This window comes from Urocitellus parryii, chromosome 10 (assembly GCF_045843805.1).
Source record: "Urocitellus parryii isolate mUroPar1 chromosome 10, mUroPar1.hap1, whole genome shotgun sequence".
Classification (NCBI taxonomy): domain Eukaryota; kingdom Metazoa; phylum Chordata; class Mammalia; order Rodentia; family Sciuridae; genus Urocitellus; species Urocitellus parryii.
In genome coordinates, this window is record NC_135540.1 from 108,532,342 (window position 1) to 108,556,729 (window position 24,388).

Here is a 24,388-nt window from a genome sequence, read left to right on the forward strand (position 1 = left end):
AATTCCTCTTCATTGTCTGGTTGGACAAACCTGGGGAGATTTTAAGGGAAAGGAGCAGATTTCATCAAAGGTAATCCAGGTGATTCTATAAAGGCCATGAATGAGTCTTCCATTTCATCATGAAAGTAGCAGAACCTCCCTAGGAAGTTGAACAACACACTAAAGAGATAAGCTTTTAACCCACAGAGTGGATACTAAGAATAGGCATAGTTATCCATTTATTGATTGCTTAGCAGATGACAAGCAGTTTGCTACTCATTTTAAAACATTTTCTCACTTAACATTGTAAGCAAGTATGCCCCATTGGTAGTTATGATCCTATTGAAGAAACTGTGGTATAAACCGGTTGACATGTCCAAGGTCATATAGATGACCTATTGTAGAGCTAGATGATTACACTGAAAGATTTTTGTACCTCTACCATCCATGATTTTAATCTCTATGAATCTTTCCTTAGGTCTACAGTAACACAGAGTAATTATGTAACTTATAATCTATTTAATCAACCTCACATTTAGGGCCAGAATTCCTTTTGCAGCATTCAATATATATCCAAGCTCTGTTTAAACTTTCTAGTGATAAAGAAGCTGGAGATTAAAGGGTAAGAGAAAAACAAAGCAAGTAAAAACCACTGCTCTCACTCCATTTATAAATAGGTCTTATAAGATCTTGAAAGAGGGATACAATACACCTGTTTTATAAGTGAGACAATTGAAGCCAAGAGAGACTGAGTAATGTCTGAAGGTATGCCATCAGTAAGTCATGGGTTTGGCTCTTCCTTTTCAAAGGGCAAGTTTTTCCCTTTCTACCAGCTTGTCCACTTATTGAGAGACACTGATAACAAGGCGTTATCTACTTTTGAATAGTTATGTAGCAGAATATTTTTTAGTGAACCTCTTTCACATTAGACTTAGTAACATAAGCAAATGAAACTGGCATGTTCCTTGAAAGTTTCCCATGATCTTCTGTTGAAAGCAACACAGAGTAAGTCTGAGCAATCTTTGAAGTGACAGGGTTTCAAATATCTCAAGAGAATTATCTCTTTCCTAGGCTCTTTTTCAGTTCTCTCTTCCCTGGTCCTTTCTTCTTTTTGTCTTGAATATTATTTAAAACCATAGTTTTTTCCTGACATTTTAAAGCACAAGATTAACTTGATATTCGCATTTCATCTATGGCGTTAATGATAAAAAGTTTCAAGAGCTATAATCTCTGGAACCTCATTATCTCTACTGCCTAGGGAGAGTTCCACATCTGCTGCCATCTCAGTTGTGCTCCTTTTAGTCATTTCTGAGTTGTCAATGTTGTTCTCAAAATGTGTGACATAGGACTGAGAAAGCAGAATAGGTGAGAAATGACACTGGGCTGAATGTGCAGCTCTATTAGAAAAATGGTTGAGAACTTAGATCAGGAAGTCAGATTGCATGGTTTCAAATTGTGGCTTAGTCACTTCCCAGCTATCTGATCTTAAGCTAGGTATTTAATTTTAGGTGCCTCAGTTTCCTTATTTTAAAAGGGAGACAATGGGACTATATACTTTAAGAAGACATTTCAATAATTAAATATTGCTATGAATAAACCTATTTGAATTTGTACCTGTAGAGTTTGCCTTCTCTCCAATTATGATAAATGAACCACGGGCGCTCCAGGCTAAAGCCAAGCCTCCCTGTTTGCAGAAGATCCAATACCTTCTTGCCGACTAGAAGACATTGCTAGCATCTCTTTCTTATTTCTTTCTCCAGAGAGACTGAATTTTTCTTCTTACATGGATCTTCTCACCAGCACACTGATATGAACATTGTTTACAATTCCACTCCTCATTTTCTCTTCTGCTCTATTTCAATTAGACTTCTCCAACCATTGTTCCCACTTTGGTCATGCCAATATCATCAGTAACCTTCAGGTTATTAAATCCAATGGTCAGTTATGATCCATCTTTGCATTATTTGACCTATTAGTTACATTTGACATGATTGATTATTCCCACTTCCTTGAAATACTCTTCACTTGGCTTCCTAGGAGCTGAACTCCTCTGTTTTCCCTCCTTCTTAAGTGGCTGTTGCTTCTTATTTCTTTTGCTATTTCTGCCTTTTCTATCTAAATATAAATATAGAAGGACTTTTCCTTTGCTCTGATATTGGGCTTCATCTCCATTTGATCTTCGTCCACTCTCTTAGTGAGACAGTACAGTCACAAAGCCTTAAAGTCTGACTCTAAATCCAGATCTCCTTTTGGACCTCAAGCATTTGCATCTAACTGCTGATCAATATCTCCACTTGCATGTCCACAGGGATTTCAAAAATAATATCCCCAAAATAGAGTTCATTATCTTCTCCCTAGAAGTATTTCACCTAGTTTTGCCCAACTCTGTTCTTTCAGTTCCCTAAGCCGAACACCATAAAGACATTTCTTTCACAAGTAACACCAAACTATGAGCAAATCTACCATGATCTGTTTTCTCCTTCTTGAATAGCTTAATGTGTTAATTATCTTGACATTAACAAATTGTAATTATGCTTGCTTTCTTCTCCTTACTTGATAGAATAGAAATAAAATAGAAGTGAATAATTGTAACTTCTGACTCTGGCCAATTAATATTTTATCTTTTGAACTAGGTATAATACACACAAGCAAGTTTGGACTATTAAAAGTGGTACTTCTGAGAAGATACAAATCATTCACGTGTGTGCTTCCTTTGCTAAAAAAAGTTTTCAATTTTTTTTCTAAAATTTGCATTTATACTTATGACACATACAAAAAATAGTTGTGTAAGTATTCTGAATATATTGTATTCAAGTTTATTTTCCACTCTTATTAATTTCCAATAAACACGTTCAAGAAACAATTTGCCATCACTTTGAATATTTAACATGTGGCCTTGGGTTTAAATGGAATTTCTAAGGAGAGTTGTGAATATATTTTATATGCAACAATACTGAGGGACTAAGCATATAAATTTCTGAGGGAAACATTGTAAACTCTCATGTGTGTATTTCTCTTTTGTTAAAAGGAGAAAAAGCATTATCCAAAATATTGTGAATATATTCTCTCTGAATATGCTTTACTCTTTTATTGGAAATCTCCTACCCATAGACTACAGTAGAATCTGAAGCATTAGAATTGACCATTTTCATATAAGTGGTTTCATTTTCACATAAGCTTCTATTTTCATATATGAAGTTTCCTTTGAAATCTAGCAAATATGATCACACAAAACCAAAATCATCAAGGTGATATAGTCACAAGTAATATTAAGCTTTAAAAATAAAGAGTAATCACCATTCATTTACTATGTGCAAACTGTGGTATGCACTCTGGGAGAAAAAACAAGGAACAGCAGACTGTATTCTCAAAAAGATTATACTAGTTTGGGGGGGGCATGTGACTAATACATATAAAATAAAAGTATCTAAATGAAAAAAAAATCTGTAATTAAATGCTGCATTATAAGAGGTTCAAGGGAAATCCAGAAGGGTTAAAGTAATTATTAAGTCATCTCTGAGTTGGGTCTTGAAAAATGAACAGCATTAAGTTACAAGTAAAGGGAAATATTTAATTCCTGAGTTAAAAAGAAATGTGGCAACTAAACAGAAGCTTAGAAGAAAGAATATGTGTGATAATAAAGGAAAAAGAAAACTAACAGTAGTAATGTAAGACTTCATATTTAGGCAGAATCTTAAATGAGGTATGTAAGAAGAGCAGGCATAATTGAGAAGTATTACACTTGAAAAGGAACATCAATCAGATGTAGGTAACAGGGAGACAATAGGTCCTGTTCAGGAGAGTGATGTAATGAAGTGGTGCTTTGGAAAGATGAACCTGCTAGTGGACTGCAGGGTAGAGCTGAAGAGGACAGACAATCAAGGACAGGTGAAAAACCCATAAACAAATAAGGCCTGAGTGGGAATTGGGGGTACTTTTTTTGTTTTTTTCTTTTGGCCTAAGGCACTCCTGAGCAAATGCAGCAGATATCCTTCTAAAGTAACTTTTGTAATTTTGAGTTTTGTGATTTTTTTAAAACTTGTGACATGTATATATAATATCATACTTGAAGACATTTACTTATTTCAATTTTAATGTTTTTGTTTTCTCTTTTGGTGGCATTGAGGCTTGCTTTTATGTCTCAAATATTTTCACAAACATTGAAACTCTTGCAGGATTTATGCTTGTCATGCTGGAGAGTAAGATATTCTTGAATCGGAAGAGATGAGATTCATTTGTCTTGGTACTGGATGCTCCTTTAGTTGAGAGGATAGAAATATGTAAACAATATATATAGGATTAATGAGGGCCACCTTCAGTGGCCCTCATTAATCCTCATGACTCCATCTGAGTTATTTAAGTGGAATAACCTAAATTTTCAAAGTGATCAATTGTTTGGTTCTTGAACAACAATAACAAAAAAAAATTGTCTTTGGTGATCCTTTGATGTTCAGGGGGGCAGAAAAAAGTCTATTTTTTGGACAACTTTGAAAAAAGACAGAATTAAGAATTTGAGAATTAAAAACAAATCAAATAAAAATAGCATTTGAATTACTTTTTCTTTTTCTTATTATTGTTTAAGTGTTTACCACTATTTTGCAAGAAGAAAATGGGTCAAGCAACATTGTCAGCTCTAGTTCACTGCATTTATTATAGGTTGGCTCTATCCCAAAACTCTTTCCTTATCTTTATTAAAAAGAAGAAAAGGGACTGAGATAAAACCTGAAATTTTCCTTTGGGATGTGGAAAAGCAAGTACTAATTCATGGAGCCACTCCTTTAATATTCCCTGTGTCCTGGAAGGACAAGGTATACTCTCTTTGGATAAACTGCATTCATTGTTTTCAAGCAGAGGTAGAAGATAAATGAACTTTTAAGGAATTTTTTTTGTTTCTCAAAATGTGTTTTGTGGCTTCAAATACTCAGGGGATGAGACATTAATTCCAGAAAATATGGTATTCATTGATTTACTACCTTTTATATGCAACTAAGCAATGCTAATTTGCTGTAAAGACATCTATTAACTCTGATCAGATTAATTAGGTTGACATGCAAAAATAGGTCAATGCTTCCCTAAAAGCTTAAGCTTTAAACAGCATTTTCATTGTATTTTAGTGGCACACATTCTTCTATAGATCCCCTATGATATTTCTGTTTTAGTCTAAAGTAAATTACTGCTTCCAAAATAGTGATGGGATGCTACAAAATCCATATGCAGCATGTTATAATGGTAGAAAATATGACGCCTCCATATTTGGGTGTTATAATGTCATGGTACTTAAAATTAAGAAATGATATACAAAGCTTGGTATTATATCTGATATGCAAACCAGAGTGGAAACATAGGTTTCAGAAACACTGTATGGATTTGCTTTGCTATACAAAATTAGAAGTTGAATCATACATTAAAATGTTGGCTTCTGGGGGTGAAGCCAACATCACAATCTGGGATACATAACACTGACCAAAGGAATCCAAATTTAACTTGATGCCTTGAAAGGTTTGTAAAGAAAGGTCTTTATTTTGGTTATGATTATTATTTTATGATCATCATGTGTTTATCATCTAAACATAATGCCTATATCACATTTCATATGGAATAAATGAATGATCATTTAGCCTTTACTGTTAATGAATATTGTAAGTCTTTTATTATTATTAATTTATTTAACCTTAGTAATACTTCATAAGATAGTTAATATTGCTATCTCAATTCTACAAATGAGGAAAAATAATTTTAAATGGAACATGAATAAGCACTTTTAAACTTGAACAATATGTAGCTTAGATGTATTTTAATGCCACTTAAAAAGTAATAATTTCCACATACAGAGATAATGAAAATTTCTTCAAAAATATATAGCACATATGCACACGCACACATATGTACATAAGTAAAAACTTGTCATTATTTATGTGCTATGTGGTTATGGGAAAAATCACAGAAAATACTGAATTTGGAAATCATAGTTTCATGGAATAAGTTGAGGGTCCTAGGGAAAATAGTTTTAAAAGTTTTGCATGTGATTGTAAAACCTAACACATCTTCATAGGAAGTAATAGTATCTTTTGTAATATAATTGTGATCTAAAATTTCTAACATATCTCTAAGATATCTGGTTTCACTCCCTTCCTCCCTCCCTCTCTCCTTTCTATCTTTCCATGTTTTATTCTCATTTCTTTCATTCTTCTTTTCTTCCTGACCATTCATAGTCGGTACTCTTCCAAAAGATACTTTACCAGGCATATGAGTTTGAGGATATGTGGCTACTTTTAAACTGCTTTTTGTCACTGATTTTATTTATTCTTTCACATTAATTTAATTCAGGAGGATCAATTATTATGATACAGCCCCAGATCACATGGTCACACAATGAGTGATAGTAACAGCAAAATTATTTCAATTGGATCATTCAGTATTTGAATTAGTTGCAATGCCATGTTTATCAATAAGGGGCCCTAACAAACAACATGTAATCATGAAGTATTCTATATAAATATATGAACAAAGAACATTAAAAATAAAAGTTAGGTGAAAATAGCAGACTTTTCACTGGAGAATCATTTAAATTGCTTTTTGGTACTCTTATGATATAATTTTTGACCCTGTGATATAAGTCCACTAACCTGTGAGGAAAATAGCAGCAACACTGTTCTTTAGTGGAATTGTAAAGAGAGTCTCCAGGCATTCATTCTTTGTATTCTTTATGCATCATCTGTTTCTTTTCCCTTCCATTCAAAAATAAAAGTTCCTTTCTCTTACAAGATGCATTTGTCGTTATCAGCTTGTCCACATATTATTATTACATCAGTCTACATATTTATTCTCTGCAATCAACTTCACAATATTTTTCCCCAACACTTTTCACAGTGAGCTTTATGTGACTTGCCCAGGACTTTTGAATAGAATCACAAGTGCCTCTGTGCTGGCCAGGTCTAGAAGAGAGAAACTGTTTTGTTTTTCCCCAAAGTGTACAATCAATATGGATAGCTAATAGGAAATATTTAGAGTCTCCAAACTGCTTTAAAAATCAATAGTGAGTAAGCATGCTTTTATTTATTTATTTATTTTGGATCTGTATTATCAGGATAATTGCCTCTGCTTTTTACTTTGCTTTATTATAAAAAACAAGGTAAGATGAAATGAGTCTCCAAGGGATAGTGGGAAACTCTTTTATATTCAATAAGCATTGCCATTGATTATATTCTTAGGTACAACCCATGGTCGGGCACTGTCAAAACATTTAAAAAAAATAAATTTGGAGTAGACATAGGTAGGCAAATACAGTAGGGGAATTCTCAAAATCCTCATCAGGCCACAGGTTTCTGGTAACATTAGGCTCATTTCTGAAACCTGAAGCTCAGAACCCTTCTCTTTTAGAATTTGAATTCAGTAGGAATTGTTAGAAAACCCAACAAAAGCATGTATATTTTGGAAAGCTCACACTCTTGGTAGAGCTATTCCCTTTTATGCTTTGTAGCTCCTGTAATTATTTTCATTTCTGTCATGCTATTCCCATTTATGCTGTGTACCTTTAGCAATTATTTTCATTTCTATAATAAAGAGAAATAAAACATTCATACACAGGAATTATGTTCCTGGAAATTTTCTTCAGGGAATGCGGCCTTGTGCAGGGGTTAAGAGCAGAGAATTTGAAGCTAGAAGATTTTGGTTAACTCCTGTTTTCAATACGTATGGAGGTTTTACAGAATTACTTTAAGAGATATGGAGTAGTTAGTATACTGTGATACCTTCCAAACAAGGGAAGGAATATAAATATTCATACATGTTTGCTAAAATGGAGAGAAACCCTAAAGCAAATAAAAATGCTTCTCTACAGAAGGAAGAAGGGAATGTTGTTGGTCAGGAGAGGCTGGGACAGAAATGATAGTAGGACTTCTTTTGTTTTACAGTTAGTCCTTAGTACCATGAAAGTATTTTACATAATTATGAAAAAAAATTTAAATCAAATTTTAACAATTCAAAATGAAAACCAAAATTTAAAAAAAGTTATACTTTGAGGCTGGGGTTGTGGCTTTGTGGTAGAGCACTCACCTAGTATGTGCAAGGCACTGGGGTAGATCCTCAGAACCACATAAAAAATAAATAAGGTATGTGTCCATTTACAACTAAATAAAAAAATACTTAAAAAAAGTTGTACTTTAACCATATAGGAAGGAACTATTTCTAAATTGAAACTTAAAATACAACTTAAAACAATTCATTTGTGTGCTCCTGATGGAATATATCCTAATATTTTACATATTTGATATACATCCTAATATATTTAATAAGATAAAGTATATAATTATTTTACTATTATTAGGAATCAAGATTTCCTATGAAAGAAAAACAAAATATAAAATCAAAGTAGCAATGAGGAAAAACCCTGTAATTACAAATTTGAATGAGAAATATCAATGTGAAGTCATGATGTTTTTTCTTCATTTCTAGGTCAGGAAATTTGTAAGTTGCTGCATCAGAAAACAAAGAAGCTATAGTAATTAGTGAGCTCCTATTAAAAACAACAACTCAGTAGTCAATTGGAAAAGGCTGACATTGACCAAAGATAAGGCACAGATAATGCACAGAAAGAAGTGGAATAACAATAGCTGCAGACATTGAAACAGATGTACCTGTTACAAGCCATGACTTCATAAGTGATAAAAGAAAACACAAACAACAACATGCCAAACCTCAGTGGAAGATTTGGGAGATTTTAGGGAAACAACTTATTATTTTGAAAACTTATAGCCGGGCACAGGGGTGCACACCCCTAATCCCAGTAGCCCTGGAAGCTGAGATAGGAGGTTTAAGAGTTCAAAGCCAGCCTCAACCAGGGTGGGGCACTAAGCAACTCAGTGAGGCCCTGTCTCTAAATAAAATACAAAATAGGGCTGGGGATGTGGCTCCGTGGTCAAGTGCCCCAGAGTTCAATCTCTGGTACCAAAACCAAAACAAAAAAACTTGTAAATAAAAAGAAGCGCTCAAGTATTTATTCTGCTTTCACTGCACAAATTATACCTCATAATAACAAACAGTTGAGAGATTTTTAGAGAATAACCTTGTTAATAAATAAAGAGGGGATGATAAAACACTATTGTTTTGTAAGATCTAAGTAAGTTTAGGCAATGGATATCAGTAGTTGCTAAAATCATTGCTGTTATGGGTTGAATTATATCCCCCACAAATGTATATTTTGAAGTCCTAACCCTCAGTACCTCAGAATGAGATCTTATTGAGTATGGGTTCTTTAAAGAGGTAATCAAATTCAAGTACGATCATTAAGGGTGGGCCCTAGTCCAATATGACTGATAGTCTTCTGAAGGGGGAAATTTGGACACAGAAGCACAGAGAGAAGACCATGTGAGGACACCAGGTGATGACAGCCATCAATGAATGCACGAAGGACAGAGGCCTGCCAGAAACCTCCTCCTTGCAGCCCTCAAAAGAAACTAACTCTACCAACACTCTAATCTTTTTATTTTGTTTGTTCTTGCCTCCACAATTGCGAAAAAATAAGTTTCTGTTGTTTAGCCTCCTCAGTTTGTGGTTCTTTGTGTGGCAGCCCTAACAAACTAATACAGTTATGCTAAAATCAATGAGATTATTTTAATGTATAAATCAGGCTGTCAATATCTGAAGTGGTTTATCAATCATTGTATCATTAAGAAAAAGAAACAAGCATTTTTGGTCACTTGATACAAGTATACTATATCACTCATGAAGCAGTTTTGCCAAAACACAACAACTAATCTAAATCTGATCAAGTTTCAATATAGGAGATAGAGGAACAAATTTACATTAGGGGATGTAATCAAACACACACAAAAAAGATATGGTTTCATGAAACGAGAATTTACAAGGCAATTAAACAACAGTGAACCTACAGTATAAAAGAGATTTGGGAAAATATATCGATCAAATGCAATGTGTGGAACCTTTGGACCTAGTCTTAAAAGGTAAATTAATAAATTATGAGATGGGAAAAGTTTCTTTAAATCTGCCAATATAGATACCTGTAGAATTAGCTTACTAAAATAATATACATAGACAGCTCCCAGTGTTGCAGAAAAGATTAAATATGATAATATGTGACACATGAAGTATTCTGCTGGAATATAGTATAATTTCAATTACTTAGACATACAAATATTAGTTCAAATCCATGCTATGTTGTTATCAATAGTAAAGTGAGGTGGTGGGGCTAGGGGTTATGACTCAGTGGTAGAGTGCTTGCCTAGCATACATGAGGCACTGGTTTTGATCCTCAGCACCACACAAAAATAAAATATAATTTCCACCTAAAACTAAAAAATATATATATATATTTTAAAGTGAGGTTGGTATTTACCTCTTACTCTATGTATGCTCATGATGTATGTATACCAGCCTAAATACACACTCTAAAGATAACACTGAGCTCTAATGAAAGGCAGTATTGGGCTAACCTATTTCACTTCCCATGCTCAGATGGTCCTTCAAATCTATCTGGCCCAGGGCTTGCCTCTGGTAGGAGATGAAGGAATGAGTGTTATAGAACATAGAAAGGAAAGCACTGGCAGTGTGAAAAGGTGAAGGCAAAAGGAAGGCAGCTTTCAGAAGGGTAAGTACTCCACGGAAAGTCTTCACAGAATTAAATCATCCCATGACTGCCACTTTCAGGAAAAGATAATCACAGTCTTTTAGTCCCCCACGTGGCTAGGTCTTGGAGAGAAACAGTGTGTACTACCAGCTGGATCATGTTTGCATAAGAGACAGAATACATCTGGTCATTAATAGTGTTAATTGCTCCTTGGTTAAAAGCCATCATTTAACCAATGGGGAATGCTGCAGCTGATAAGTACTAAGTCAGGTGACTACATCTTGCACATGTTGATTTTATTTTTTATAATTTTTATTGGCATTTATTTGAAAAATGTAATATGCTAAGAGATTTGCAAATCTCCTGGGTATTTATATAGTACAGCATCAAATGAGAGAGAGCTTTCATCTGGGTGAGAAGACTGGGAAAGTCTTCATGGAGGAAGTAAAATCTGAACAAGGATTTTTTAAAAAAGGAGTAAGATAGAAAAAAGTGTTAGGCTGGGAAGAGAATGTTTTTGGGTAGAGAAATAAAGGCATTTCAATAGGGCTTTAGGATTGCCAAATAAATTACAAGTTGTCCCATTAAATTTGAATTTCAGAGAAACAAAAATAATATTTTGTAATATTTGAGCATCCTTGAGTTTGAAATTCCATAGCTAGATGGAGAGTATATGAAAAAATACATGGAGAGTAAATTTTTAAATATATGAAAAAATTTTATAGGAACTTTGGAGCTGCTGAAGTTTTTTTTTTCTTTTTTCCTCCACTGGTTTTTGTTTTTAATGTAGCCAGTGATGTGATCTGGCATGATCTATGGGAAGAATAAGATGACAGTGATAAGGAAGAGAAAAATTGAGAAAGGAAATTGGCCAGGAAGAGAAAGACAGTGAAGATGTTAATTTAGGTAGCAGAAATGGTTTAGAAGTACAAAAGATGGTTGAGATCTTCTACAGATGGAGCAAATTAGAAGCAACAGATTAGATCTCAGGGGCAAAAGAGATGTGGAGTCCAAGATGCCTCACATTTTATGCCTCCTGACCAGGAGGATGACACTTTTGTTAGCACCTGGAAAAGAGGACTTGGTTTTAGGAAAAGCAAATGAGGTGAAAAGGGGTTGTGTCAGGAGGAGCTGGCAGAGCATCCAGATTCAGGTGCTCAATAAACAATTTTACATATTTTTCTGAAACTCAGTGGTTTGGGATTTTAGATACTTAAAGCTAGAGTAAAATAAAGAAAAGGGAAAAGAATGGATGGGAGAACATAAAGAACTAATCAAATATAAATTAACAGATGAGCAAAAGGAAGTCTAATAGAGGAAGGAGAATGAGAAAGGGGAAGAAGGATGGGAGGGAAAAGTAGAGATCGTGAACTGGTACCAATTTCCATGCATGAATGATTCTGTTAGGATGAACCCAACTTCTACATATAACCATAAAGCTCTAATGTTAAAAAAAAAAAAAGTTCCAATGATCAGCTCAATCTTGGAAGAGTCCCAGTAGGTTACAATTAGAGGGCAAGGAGGAGTCAGCAACAAAACAGCAAAAAGACAGGACAAGAGATAAGCAGTCATTATGCTAGGTCTTAGAAACCCTGACATCAAGGGCTGGCATTATTCACCTATCATTTTTATCAAGAGTGTAAATTGAGAGGGAAGGTTTTCATAATTTTCAATGAAGGTGCTTTAACAAAGCAGCATGACTGGGCATGGTAGGGTACTCCTGTATTCCTAGCTATTCTAGAGGCAAGTTCAAGAACAGCCTGGGCAACTTATTGAGACTCCGTCTCAAAATTAAAAATAAGGGATAGGAATGTAGCTCAGTGGTAGAGCAACTGTCTAGCATATGCAAGGTGCTGGGTTCCACTCCCAGTGCTGAATGACAACAACAACAACAAATTAAAAAGCAGCGTGGATGGGAGCCCTGTTGCTGGGAATTGAGGAGCAAATGTGTAAATGGGTGGTGATGGGGTACAGGAAACCAAAGCTCTGCAAACGCTGGAGAAAATCAAAGCAAAGGAGTCAACAGAAGACAAAAAACTGAAGATTTAAGTAAAAGAGAAGAGCAAAGTCTGAAATTATATGCAATACTAACAGTAAATGCAAATGTAAAGGGATTAGCTTCAAAGGAAGAGGAAGTTCTCCCTCATTGTTAAATGAAAAGAAGGGAGAAAAAAGTGGGAAAATTCTAAAGATTCAATATGTGACATAGAAAGTGTTGATATTGTTTAGTCTCCACTTTTGAGTAAGAAAGGGAATGACAATGTATGCACTGCAAGGACCAAAGGGCTCATAGGATGTGCACTGAAGCTCCAGTCTCCTAACAAATCTTTGGCACAAAACAGACATACATTAGCTCCCCAGTGAAATTAAAGAAGAAATGATGGAGGATTCGGGATTATTCCTTGGAGTCATTTGGTCACAACAGAGGTGAGTTGAGAATAAGAGGCATAAGAAATGGAGTCTCAGGCTGGGGATGTGGCTCAAGTGGTAGCACGCTCGCCTAGCATGTGTGGGGCACTGGGTTCGATTCTCAGCACCACATAAAAATAAAATAAATATGTTGTGTCCACCTAAAAAACTAAAAATAAATAAATAAATAAATAATTTTTTTAAAAAAGAGAGAAAGAAATGGAGTCTCAACAATGGGCTAAATATCTGCTGCACAGTAGCCCAGTTCCTCAAAAGTAATGGTAACCTGTCAGAAATGATTGTTAGAGTGTTTACAGGGCTTGGGTGTAAAATCTGATTTGACACCATTCACACTAAAACCCCAAACAACCAACTCTACACTTGTGATATCATGTAAATTAAGTTGTATCTCATATTGAGTTTGAATGTAGAAAAGTTGTTTTAGGTATTGTGAATTGTGCTGCTATAAACATTGATGTGGCTGTGTCCCTGTATGTAGTATGCTGTTTTTAAATCCTTTGGGTATAGACTGAGGAGAGGGATAGCTGGGTTGAATGGTAGTTCCATTCCCAGTTTTCCAAGAATTCTCCATACTGCTTTCCATATTGGCTGCACCAATTTGCAGTACCACCAGCAATATATGAGTGTGCCATTTTCCCCACATCCTCACCGACACTTATTGTTGTTTGTATTCTTGATAGCTGCCATTCTGACTGGCATGAGATGAAATCTTACAGTAGTTTTGATATGCATTTCTCTAATTGCTAGAGATGATGAACATTTTTTTCATATATTTGTTGATTGATTGTGTATCATCTTCTGAGAAGTGTCTGTTCAGGTCCTTGGCCCATTTATTGATTGGGCTATTTGATTTTTTGGTATTTAGCTTTTTGAGTTCTTTATATACCCTAGATATTAGTGCTCTGATGTGTGAGGGGTAAAAATTTGCTCCAAAGCTGTAGGCTCTCTATTCACCTCACAGATTGTTTATTTTGCTGAGAAGAAACTTTTTAGTTTTGAGTCCATCCCATTTTTTGATTCTTGATTTTAATTCTTGTGTTATAGGAGTCTTATTAGAGAAGTAGAGGCCTAATCTGACATGATAGAGATTAGGGCCTACTTTTTCTTCTATTAGACACAGAATCTCTGGTTTAATTCCGAGGTCCTTGATCCAATTTGAATTGAGTTTTGTGCATGGTGAGAGACAGGGGTTTAATTTCATTCTGTTGCATATGGATTTCTAGATTTCCCAGCACCATTTGTTAAAGAGGCTATCTTTTCTCCAATGTATGTTTTTGTGCCTTTAATTAATACAAGATAATTATAATTTTGAGGGTTAGTCTCTGTGTTCTCTATTCTGTACCATTGCTCTACTAGTCTGTTTTGGTGCCAATACCATGCTGTTTTTGTTACTATTGCTCTGTAATATAGTTTAAGATGTGGTATAGTGATGCCACCTGCTGTACTCTTCCTGCTAAGTATTGCTTTAGCTATTCTAGGTCTCTTATTTTTCCAGATGAATTTCATGACTGCTTTTTCTATTTCTCTGAGGAATTCCATTGGGGTTTTGATTGGAATTGCATTAAATCTGTATAGTGCTTTTGGTAGTAGTAGATGAATGGATTAAAAAATTGGCATATATACACAATAGAATATTACTCAGCAATAAAAGAAAATAAAATCATGGTATTTGCAGGTATATACATGGAGTTAGAGAAGATAATGGTAAGTGAAGTTAGCTAATCCCAAAGAAACAAATGTCGAATGTTTTCTCTGATATAAAGAGGCTGGTTCACAGTGGGGGCAGAGGGAGGAGCATGGGAGGAATAGATGAACTCTAGATAGGGCAGAGGAATGGGAGGGGATGGGAGGGGACATGGGGTTATGATAGTGGAATGTTATGGACATTATTATCCAAAGTACATGTATGAAGACATGAACTGGTGTGAATACACTTTGTATACAACCAGAGATATGAAAAATTGTGCTCTATATATGTAATATGAATTGTAATGCATTCCAGTGTCATATATAGCAAATTAGAATAAAAAATTTAAAAAATGAAAAGTTGTTTTAGTTCAATGATATGGCTTTATGATTATGAAATACTAGGTCAAAGAGACTTTGGAATGCACTCAGAAAAATCTCATTGATTCCATCATCACTAAAAGTTCCTCATTTATGTATGACCTCTTTCAGAATGACTATTAGCCGGACTTATGAAGAAGCATAAGACCATGAGTTTCATTCTCCTGATTAGTCATGTCTAAAATACATACTGTATAGCTATAAAGATGCCAATATATGTGTTATATGATAAAGATTTTCTACTATGTATGCTTAGGAATGATAAATGATACTACTCTTAAGAAGACTCTTACAAAAAAAAGTGCAGGTTTTCATTTCTACAAGAAATGCTACATCAGATAAATTAAAATGAGCATAACATAATATGTAAGATGGTAGAAATAATAAAATTTAGGTTTAGAAGTAATTTAAAGGTAATTTTGTCCAATCTCTTCCCTTTAAGGCTGGGTATCTGAAGCCCAGGAAGATGAAATGGCAACTAAAAGGTACAAACTGGTTAGGACATAAGCCTCTTGGCTCTGAATCCCAGGTGCTTTCCACAATGCCACAATGACAAATTTCTACCAGGCTCCTGGGAAATTATTCCCAGGGCCAAAATAGTGAATAGACACACATACCAGGCATTCAGTGAGTGTTTTCTTAATGGGACAACTGCATCTCTGTTCTAATCACTGACATCCCAGGAGTTAGATAACCACCCTCAAGATGCCACTTTCCCACTACCTAATAAGGCAATATAAAGCGCGATTACTTTAGAATAATAAAATTTAGAACTTACCATCTAGACTCTCTCCTGTTAATTAATTCATAAGATCTTCTCAATAATAAGTTAGAGGGCATTAATCCCTTACTGTAGATAATAAAAAATAAGGCTCAGAAAATTTACATAATTTGTTCTAGGTCAAGCAGTCAAAAAAATTGTGACACTAAGGCCCTACCTTAGTTCTCTAACTCCAAATGTCATACTTTCTCTGCCATACCTATGGTATCTCCAGGATATTTATAACCTCTAGAAAAAGAAAAACCAAACTTATGAGGGAAGAGGTTATGAGGAAGAACAGAAGATATTAGAGCTGGTGTGAGATTATTATATAGAAAGTTGTTGTCATAAAGAGATAAAAGCCCTGATAATAGACAGATGGTTTATGTTTCTCTTTAGATTCTCATGGTCTGGTTGTAATCTGCAGGTTACAAAGACCCCGTATGTCCAAAGAGGAGAGAACAATGTTGTATAATTTGGAAGGAGATTCTGACTCCTCAGGGTGATTGAAAAGCAATGGGGTAGGGAAAGCACAGGTACAGGAGTTAAGGCTACCAGAATTTTGGTTCAATTTTGCAATACCTTCTTGTGTCCTTGGTTAAAGCCCTTTCCTGCTTTTGGTTCAGTTTTCCCAGTTTTAAAAGGAGGTCTGTTCAACTTCATGATTCTTTAATATTTTCTTCCTAATGGCAAAGATTCCAATAATTTGGAAAAATGCCTGAAGTGAAGTTTTGTGAACTGAGAATTTGACTGCCATTCTTGCAAAACATATAGTTGTCCTTTTTCTCCCCAACAAAACAACTTTTTATACATTCTTGGTGAATCAGTATGCTTATGTGTATAGTGGCTGATATATTTAAGTTGGGTCACAGAATTATTTTCCCAAATGCATATTTAAGTTGGATAGATAACAAAGATATATTGCAACTGATTTTCAGTGATGAACCATCAAAACACTTATCTTGGATTAGTAAATTTTTTTCTTTATCCATTATCAGTAGACTGAAAGAAACTATTTTTTTCTTTAGCCATTGTCAATAGACTCAAACAAACTATTGCTTATTTCATTACTTTTCCAAGAAACAGAGATTTTTTTTCTTTAACTGGAGTTGAAAGCTTTGGAGCACCAAAAGAATAGAAAATTTCAAAATATAATTTTGCCAAAAAAGTGGATGTCATTTTACTGTGTAAATTAAAATCAAAGTTATCAGCAAATAATTAACCAATATGTTAAGATTAAATTTTTTTAAGTCAGAGATGTACACAATACCTTTGTTTTATTTATTTTTATGTGGTACTGAGGATGGAACCCAGTGCCTCACATATGCTAGGAAAGTATTCTACCATGAGCCACAATCCTAGCCCGAGATGATGATTTTACTTTTATCTCAGATATGGTTTTTCAGGTGTATATTATTTGGGAGTATCAGTGAGCTTATAGAATAAATTGTAACTAATTGACACCAGAGTTTTAGTTTTTTTCTTATATATAGAAGATTTTAGGGAGCTTATAAACAATCTGAAATGGCAAGAAAATTGGGTGCATATAAGAGTTTGTGGATACACTGTATATCATTTATCTGCTTCTCAAAGTGATAACAAAGGTGACACCAAATGTTATAGAACCACCACTCTTCATATCTTATAACAACATAGTTTAGACATGAATTAGATATAGATTAGATATTTCTTTGTTAAAACAGGAAGCTTATTTTTAAACACAGCTCAACGTTTTTAGTATGCATTTAGCTACATGAAGACTAATAATAGACCTCCATTAAGTGTATGATACTCCTTTCTATCTTATTCTGAAACAGAACAAAACAAAAATACAAAATACAAAAATACAAAACATTAGTAATATCAATTAAAGATAACCTAAATAAATGAAGATATATCATGTTCATGGATTAGAAGACTTAACAATTTTAAGGTGTCAGTTCTTCGCAAACTTACTATATATTCACTATACCTCAATTATACCCCAGTATGCTATTATTTCCTTGTAAAAGTTGAGAAGTTGATTCTAAAAGTTATAGGGAGATGCAAAGGACCTAGAATATCTAACAGAGTTGTGAAAAATAAATATAAAGTTTGAGGACTTAACACTTCTTGACTTCATGACTTGCCACAGAGCAGCTATAATTAAAATAGGGTGACACTGCCTGAGGATAAATAAAGAGAACAGAACAGAGCCTAGAAATAGACCTCCACTTATACAGTTAAAGTCACCTACACAATATAATGGAAAATGAAAAATCTTTACAATAACTGAAACCCAAAAATGTAGATAGTCACATGGAAAAAAAATTGAACCTCAACCTCAACCTCACACAAAATTAGTTTAACATAGAACACTGCCTAAATATAAATGTTAACATAAAAATTTAAAGGAATTAAAGCCCTATGTATCATCCTAAATAGACCACAGAATATTTTCTTACCTCTTCACAGTTTCCTAATTTCATTTCTAAATTGCTCTTCCCAACACCTAGAACACATTTCAGTTCAATCTGGGTGGCTCTTAGATAATCAAGCAATTGTCTTAAAAAAAAAACAACAAGCTAGATGTGAAATCTCTGGCAAAGATATATTTTCTGATTACTTTCTTAATTACTTGAGGATCAGAGCAAAATTTCACTGTACTTAATGGACAAAGTTGTCTACATTGAGCTGAAATGTTTCCAGAGATTCTCATCTTTAATGTCAGATTTTAATGGACATGAGTACCTCCTACTTGCATCTTTCCCGTGTTCACTTACAAAGTAGGAAATAAAACCATAGCAACATTAAAACATGCAATATGAATCCATTTACCGGAGTCCATAGAGAACTGTTCCGTCAGGATGCAGTCGGATCATTCGATTTTTCACTGTGACTCCATGCACAAACGACTTCTTGTCATTCAGAAAGTAGGTGTCTGGCACCCAGAGCTGGTCTGCTACCCTGTTGTCTAGGGTGAGGTTTAGAGGGATTCCAGAATAAGAAAGCCGTTTGTCTTTCCAAGACTGTTGGAAATACATGGTGAGGGTATAGTCCTGTGAAATAAAACCAAACACATAATTTTATCATCATCATCATCATCTAAGGCTCTTTGTTAAAAATTTTATAGCATATGGCATTGTGGACATCCAGGACCCACCCTCCTGATATCCCCTGAGAGATACATTTGGATATATTGAAATTTACTCCTTCAAGTGCAAGGCAACTAGTAGGTTAAAAGTACTAGAACAGAACTAAGCACAAGTATTTCCACCAATATAGATCAAATATATGTAATTGAACTTCAAGGTTTGAAGTTAAGGTAATGATACCATCGGAAAGCTGAGAAATTGTATGAGATGCATCATTTCCAAAATTTACACCTAGATATTATTCTTATGGTTTTATTTTGGAGTGGAATGATTGATAATAACTAAACATGAATGCCCTTAAAAGGAAAAGGTATTTTTCAAACTGCAAATTCTTTTCTGCTGTTTGACTCATAATGGTTATCAATTGCCATTATCTAGATCTTTCTAGTGAATTGCAACCTATCTGTGGGTCCTGAAAAGTAGTGCTAAAGCACGTGTAGATAAAGATGAGAAAACTGACATCAGAAGTACAAATGATCAACAGTTCCTCTTACATTTATTTATGCTTCATTTAAGGAATTGGTTTGAATTTAGAATTGTTTGCTCTTGAGAGTTCTTTTTTCCTTACCTTCTGCAAAAGGTAGCAAATGAGGACAAGCCCCTGTATTTTTCTTTCTAACCAGGTTTTCCCTGGCAGTGAAATACAGGAAGATTTGGGCTCAATAAATGGATCAAGCAACAGGGGATGGATGGTGATGATTATCTTAGTGCTTTATTTTTTTGTCTGTTTTTAAGGACCTCTATTAATTCAAAGTATAATTGCCCATTAAAAGAAAATCAATTGCCAGCAGTAAAATCATAGTCTTTAAGACATGGATTCCAACATAATAAAAACATAAGGCTCAATTTTTCTTTTAAAGGATACTTGTATGTCCATAGTTACTTTGTGAATGCTTTAGCAACCAGTAACAAAATATTGCATAATTCCTGCACAATATCTGTGTACTAACATTGCAATATAAATCACTAATTGAGAATCAATTTGCCCTACAACTGGGCAAATTATACTCCATCTAGACCCCTGCATAATATTCATTCTGAACAATGAATCTCTGCTTCTGTTCACATTGGGTTCAAAAATATTTTTACTGTTTACTCAGAAACCATCTTGCAGTGATTGAAAGCCATTCTTTCTTATTAAATGACAAAGGTGTTCATTATTTAATATTAATCAAACACTATCTTTTTTAAAATCTAAAACCTTATTCATACATTTATAAAGCCACATGGTTATATGCAATTCTCTTCTCTCAATTTGTACCATACCATTTGCATCTTTTTCAAATCCTTAACTATTTGAGGATTAGAGCAAAACTTTAAGGAGAAAGATGAATTGAATAGATTCTTAGCTCTAGATTTCAAAACACTTTGATTTTAAGTTTTACCACATGTAGATTTGTGTAACTACAGGTGGCAAACATACTCTCCTATACCTCAGATGCTTTGTTTATAAAATGGCATTTTTTTTTTTTTTTGCTTATTGTGAGCATCAAGTGAGAAAATTTCAAATCAAGGTACTTTAAAAACCGTAACATGTTCAACAACAAAAACCCCACATTAACTTAAAAACAGTTAATTGCTCTGTACAGATTGGTATCATACTTTCAAACACTGAGTGCTCATAATCAATTATCATAATAGTTGCTATTTTAAATAGTTGTTAATGGAAGAATTAGTAGGCAGATAGATCCTGTTGACCAGGAAAATAAGCAATTTGTGATGATCAATTCCAAGTTTAGAGGTTGGGTTCTTGTTGTAATTCAGCCAGTGTAGAAAAAAAAAATGGTATAACTAGCCAATGTCAAGATATTGTAAACTTTGCCCTAGCGACTAGCACAGTCACCAATGAAATACATGCTTCAGTAATCATAAGAATCCCTGTCAGCATCTAGGTTCCCATAAATACTACAAAGAGTCTCTCCCAATGAGACCTGCTGAAATCCCTACTCCACCCTCCCGCCCATAAGTAAGGTTTTAATGTGCAGAGGGGAAAACATATAATCATAGAGTATAAAGGAGGATTATTTTGAAAATTGTTAAGAAAGGAGATTGCAAAAGCTCTATCCTTAGACACACAGAGGAGCTTGTGGAGGGGGCAAGGAAGATGGCGGATGCCTCACAGCAGCTCCTCACATCGGCCTTACCGTGGGGATACTACTTCTCAGAGAGGTGAGTAACTAAGGAAACTCAGTGAAACTTCATACTGAAAACTGTTAAAAATTGTTTAGAAAGATGCACAAAGTCAGAAACCTGAAGGTAGGACATAACAAGTTAGAGGAGCGCCAGCTCGGGTGCCAGCGACGGCCAGGGTCAGTGCGCACCAAGGGGTGGCCAGCGGATAAAGAACTTTTTATTTTTAATTGGAAAACTGACTTGGGGAAACCTGTATATTAGAGAGGGAGGCTGATTTTAATGTACACAGAATCTGTAGGGTAGTGGTTTACTATAAGGAAATCCAAAATTAGTGCCCTGAGAATGCTCCAGGTGTGGAAAACGAGCCTGGGCCCAAAGGCAGACACCACAGTTCTCTGGGGCGGGGGGGGGGGGGGACACGTGGGAGACCACCTGGCAAAAAGCGCCCCACAGTAATATGCTTCACTCACACCCCCCAAGGAAAACATCGCAGCTGGTACTGCCACTGCCGACTGAGAGCACCCTGAAGGGAAAAAAGTCCCTAGTGCGCATGCGCCTAGTGGGAAACGTCTCCCACTCTACAGCTGCCGCTAGGGTCCATGCGAACGCCAGACGGAAAATACTACCTCTGGTGCCACCACCGCACCAGGTGGTACTGCTGGCAGTGACAGGAAGTTGGGAACTTATGAAGGCAACTTAATTGTTTTTTTTTTTTTTTCCTAGAAGACACCTGAACCAAAGAGATTAAAATGAGCATAACGAAAATTATACATGGACAGTTCAGGTTCTGGATCCCAAGGGAGGAATGCTACTTTCATTGCTGGCACTGTAGCGGACACACAGGCGCGTCTGCACCCCAGGGGCAGATAACTGGTATTTCATATGCATTGCAGTGAATCTGAGACCATGAAGGCTATCTCTACACACCTTAGAAGTGGATTTGCTAAATATTCTGTGGTCTATTTAGGATGATACATAGGGCTTTAATTCCTTTAAATTTTTATGTTATCATTTATATTTAGGCAATGTTCTATGTTAAATTAATTTTGTGTGAGGTTGAGGTTGAGGTTCAATTTTTTTTCCATGTGACTGTCTACATTTTTGTAAAAAATAATTGCCAACCAACATTGCTATACCCAGTAACAGTCTCTTTCATCTTCAATGGGAAACAGAAAATGTCTATGACAAAGATAAACTGAAAGAATACATAGCAGCCAAACCAGCACTACAAAGATTCCTTGAAGATAAATTGCACACAGACAAACCCAAAAACAAAATTCAAAATTCCCAAGTAAATGAAAATCAACAGAAGACTAATCAGCTAAATTAGAATCAAAACAGAACTAAATGTAACAAAACATCAAAATGCCAGTACACTACAAACACATATCCATAATAACACTGAATATAAATGATCTCAACTTCACAATTAAAAGACATAGACTAGCAGAATGGATCAAAAAAGCAAGATTCAACTCTATGATTTTTGCAAGAGACTTATTTCATAAGCAAAGACACTCACAGGCTGAAGATATAAAGATGGAAAAAATATCTCATGCAAATGGAGTTCAAAAACAAGCTGGCATAGCTATTGTCATATTTAACAAATCTGATTTTAAGCAAAAACTATCTTAGAAGAGATAAAGAAGGCCATTACATTCCTGGTAAAGGGAATAGTCCAACAAGAAGATATAAGGATAGTAAATATATATTCCCCAGATATCAATTCACCTAGTTACATTTTAAACAAATACTCCTTGACATTAAATCCCAGACAGATTCCAATACAATAATACTGGATTATTTCAACATACCCTTATAGCCACTAGACAGATCATGAAACCATACAATCAATAAAGATATATCCAACCTAATAATACTATAATTAAAATGGACCTAATAGATGTATACAGAATATTTCACTACAAATTATCTGCATTTACCTTGTTCTCAGAAGCTATGGAAACTTTTCCAAAATAAACCATATAAATACCAAAAGATAGATATAATCCAATTATCCTATCAGAACATAATGGAATGAAACTAGAAATCAACAGCAAAAAAATAATAGAAATCACATAAATCCTTGGAGAGTACTCTTTAATGAAGAAACAAATAGGAAATGAAGAAGAGATCAAGAAATTCTTACAAACAAATTAAAACAAAACTATCACATATCAAACTCTTTGAGACAGCATGAAAACAGTACTGAGGAAAATTCTTTGCATTGATTGCCTACATTTAAAAAAAAAGTTGAGAGATCCCAATAAATAATCTTATGATCTACTTCAAAGCCTTAGACAAAGAAAAAAATAACTCCAAATACAATAGAAGACAAGAAATACTAAGAATCAAAGCCAAAATTAGTCAAATTGAGAATAAAAAAAACAATACACAGATTTTATTCTTTGAAAGTGATAAATAATATTGATAAATCCTTAGCCAAATTAACCAAAAGAAAGAGAAAAAACACAAATCAACAATATTAGAGATTAAAAAGGAAACTACTACAGACACTTCTGAAATCCAGAAGATCATTAGAAACTATTTTATAAACTGCAAAATCTAGACCCATATGACTTGCCCAAACTAAACCAGGAAGTTATAGAAAAAAAATAAACAGACCAATATCAAGTAATGAAAATGAAACTGAAATTAAAGCCTGCCTACAAAGTAAAGTTCAGAAACAGACCTATAAAGAAGACTAACCCCATTCTTTCTCAACTTATTCCATGAAATTGAAAGGTGGGGAAACTCTGCCAAACACATTCTATAGAGTCAAACAGACAAATAGCCATCTACGAAAAAAATATAAACCATTATTCCTGATAAACATAAATTCAAAAACTTTTTAAAATATTAACAAGCCACATTCAAAACCATGAACATAAAACATAATTGAATGGGCTTCATCCCAGGAATGCAAAGCTGGTTCAACATACAAAAATCAGAAAAGGTAATTCATCACTTAAGTAAACTTAAAAACAAGAATCATATGATCATCTCAATAGATGCAGAAAAGTTCTTTGATAAAATACAGTGTACATTCATGTTAGAAACACTGGAGAAACTAGAGATAGAAGAAACTTACCTCAATTATAAACACAATATATGACATAGCCAACATTACAGTAAATGGGGAAAACTGAAAACTTTTCCTCTATAATTAGAAACAAGAAAAGGATGTCCACTCTTACCACTTCATTATGATTCTTGAAACTTTATCCAGGGCAATCAGGCAAAAGGAGGAAATTAAGGGGATAAATATGGAAAAGAAGAAATCAAATTATCACTGTTTGC

At 34.5% G+C, this 24,388-nt stretch overlaps 1 protein-coding gene across 2 annotated transcripts in view; it reads right to left on the reverse strand.

Annotated features, from left to right (window-relative positions):
• Positions 1–24,388, reverse strand: part of Gabrb1 (gamma-aminobutyric acid type A receptor subunit beta1) — a 379,104-nt gene that overhangs the window by 230,264 nt on the left and 124,452 nt on the right. For both annotated transcript variants that reach the window (XM_026386524.1, XM_026386515.2), the window contains exon 4: positions 18,639–18,859. In XM_026386524.1, coding sequence (XP_026242309.1) covers positions 18,639–18,859 — 221 coding nt within the window. The remainder of the gene's footprint in view (positions 1–18,638; positions 18,860–24,388) is intronic.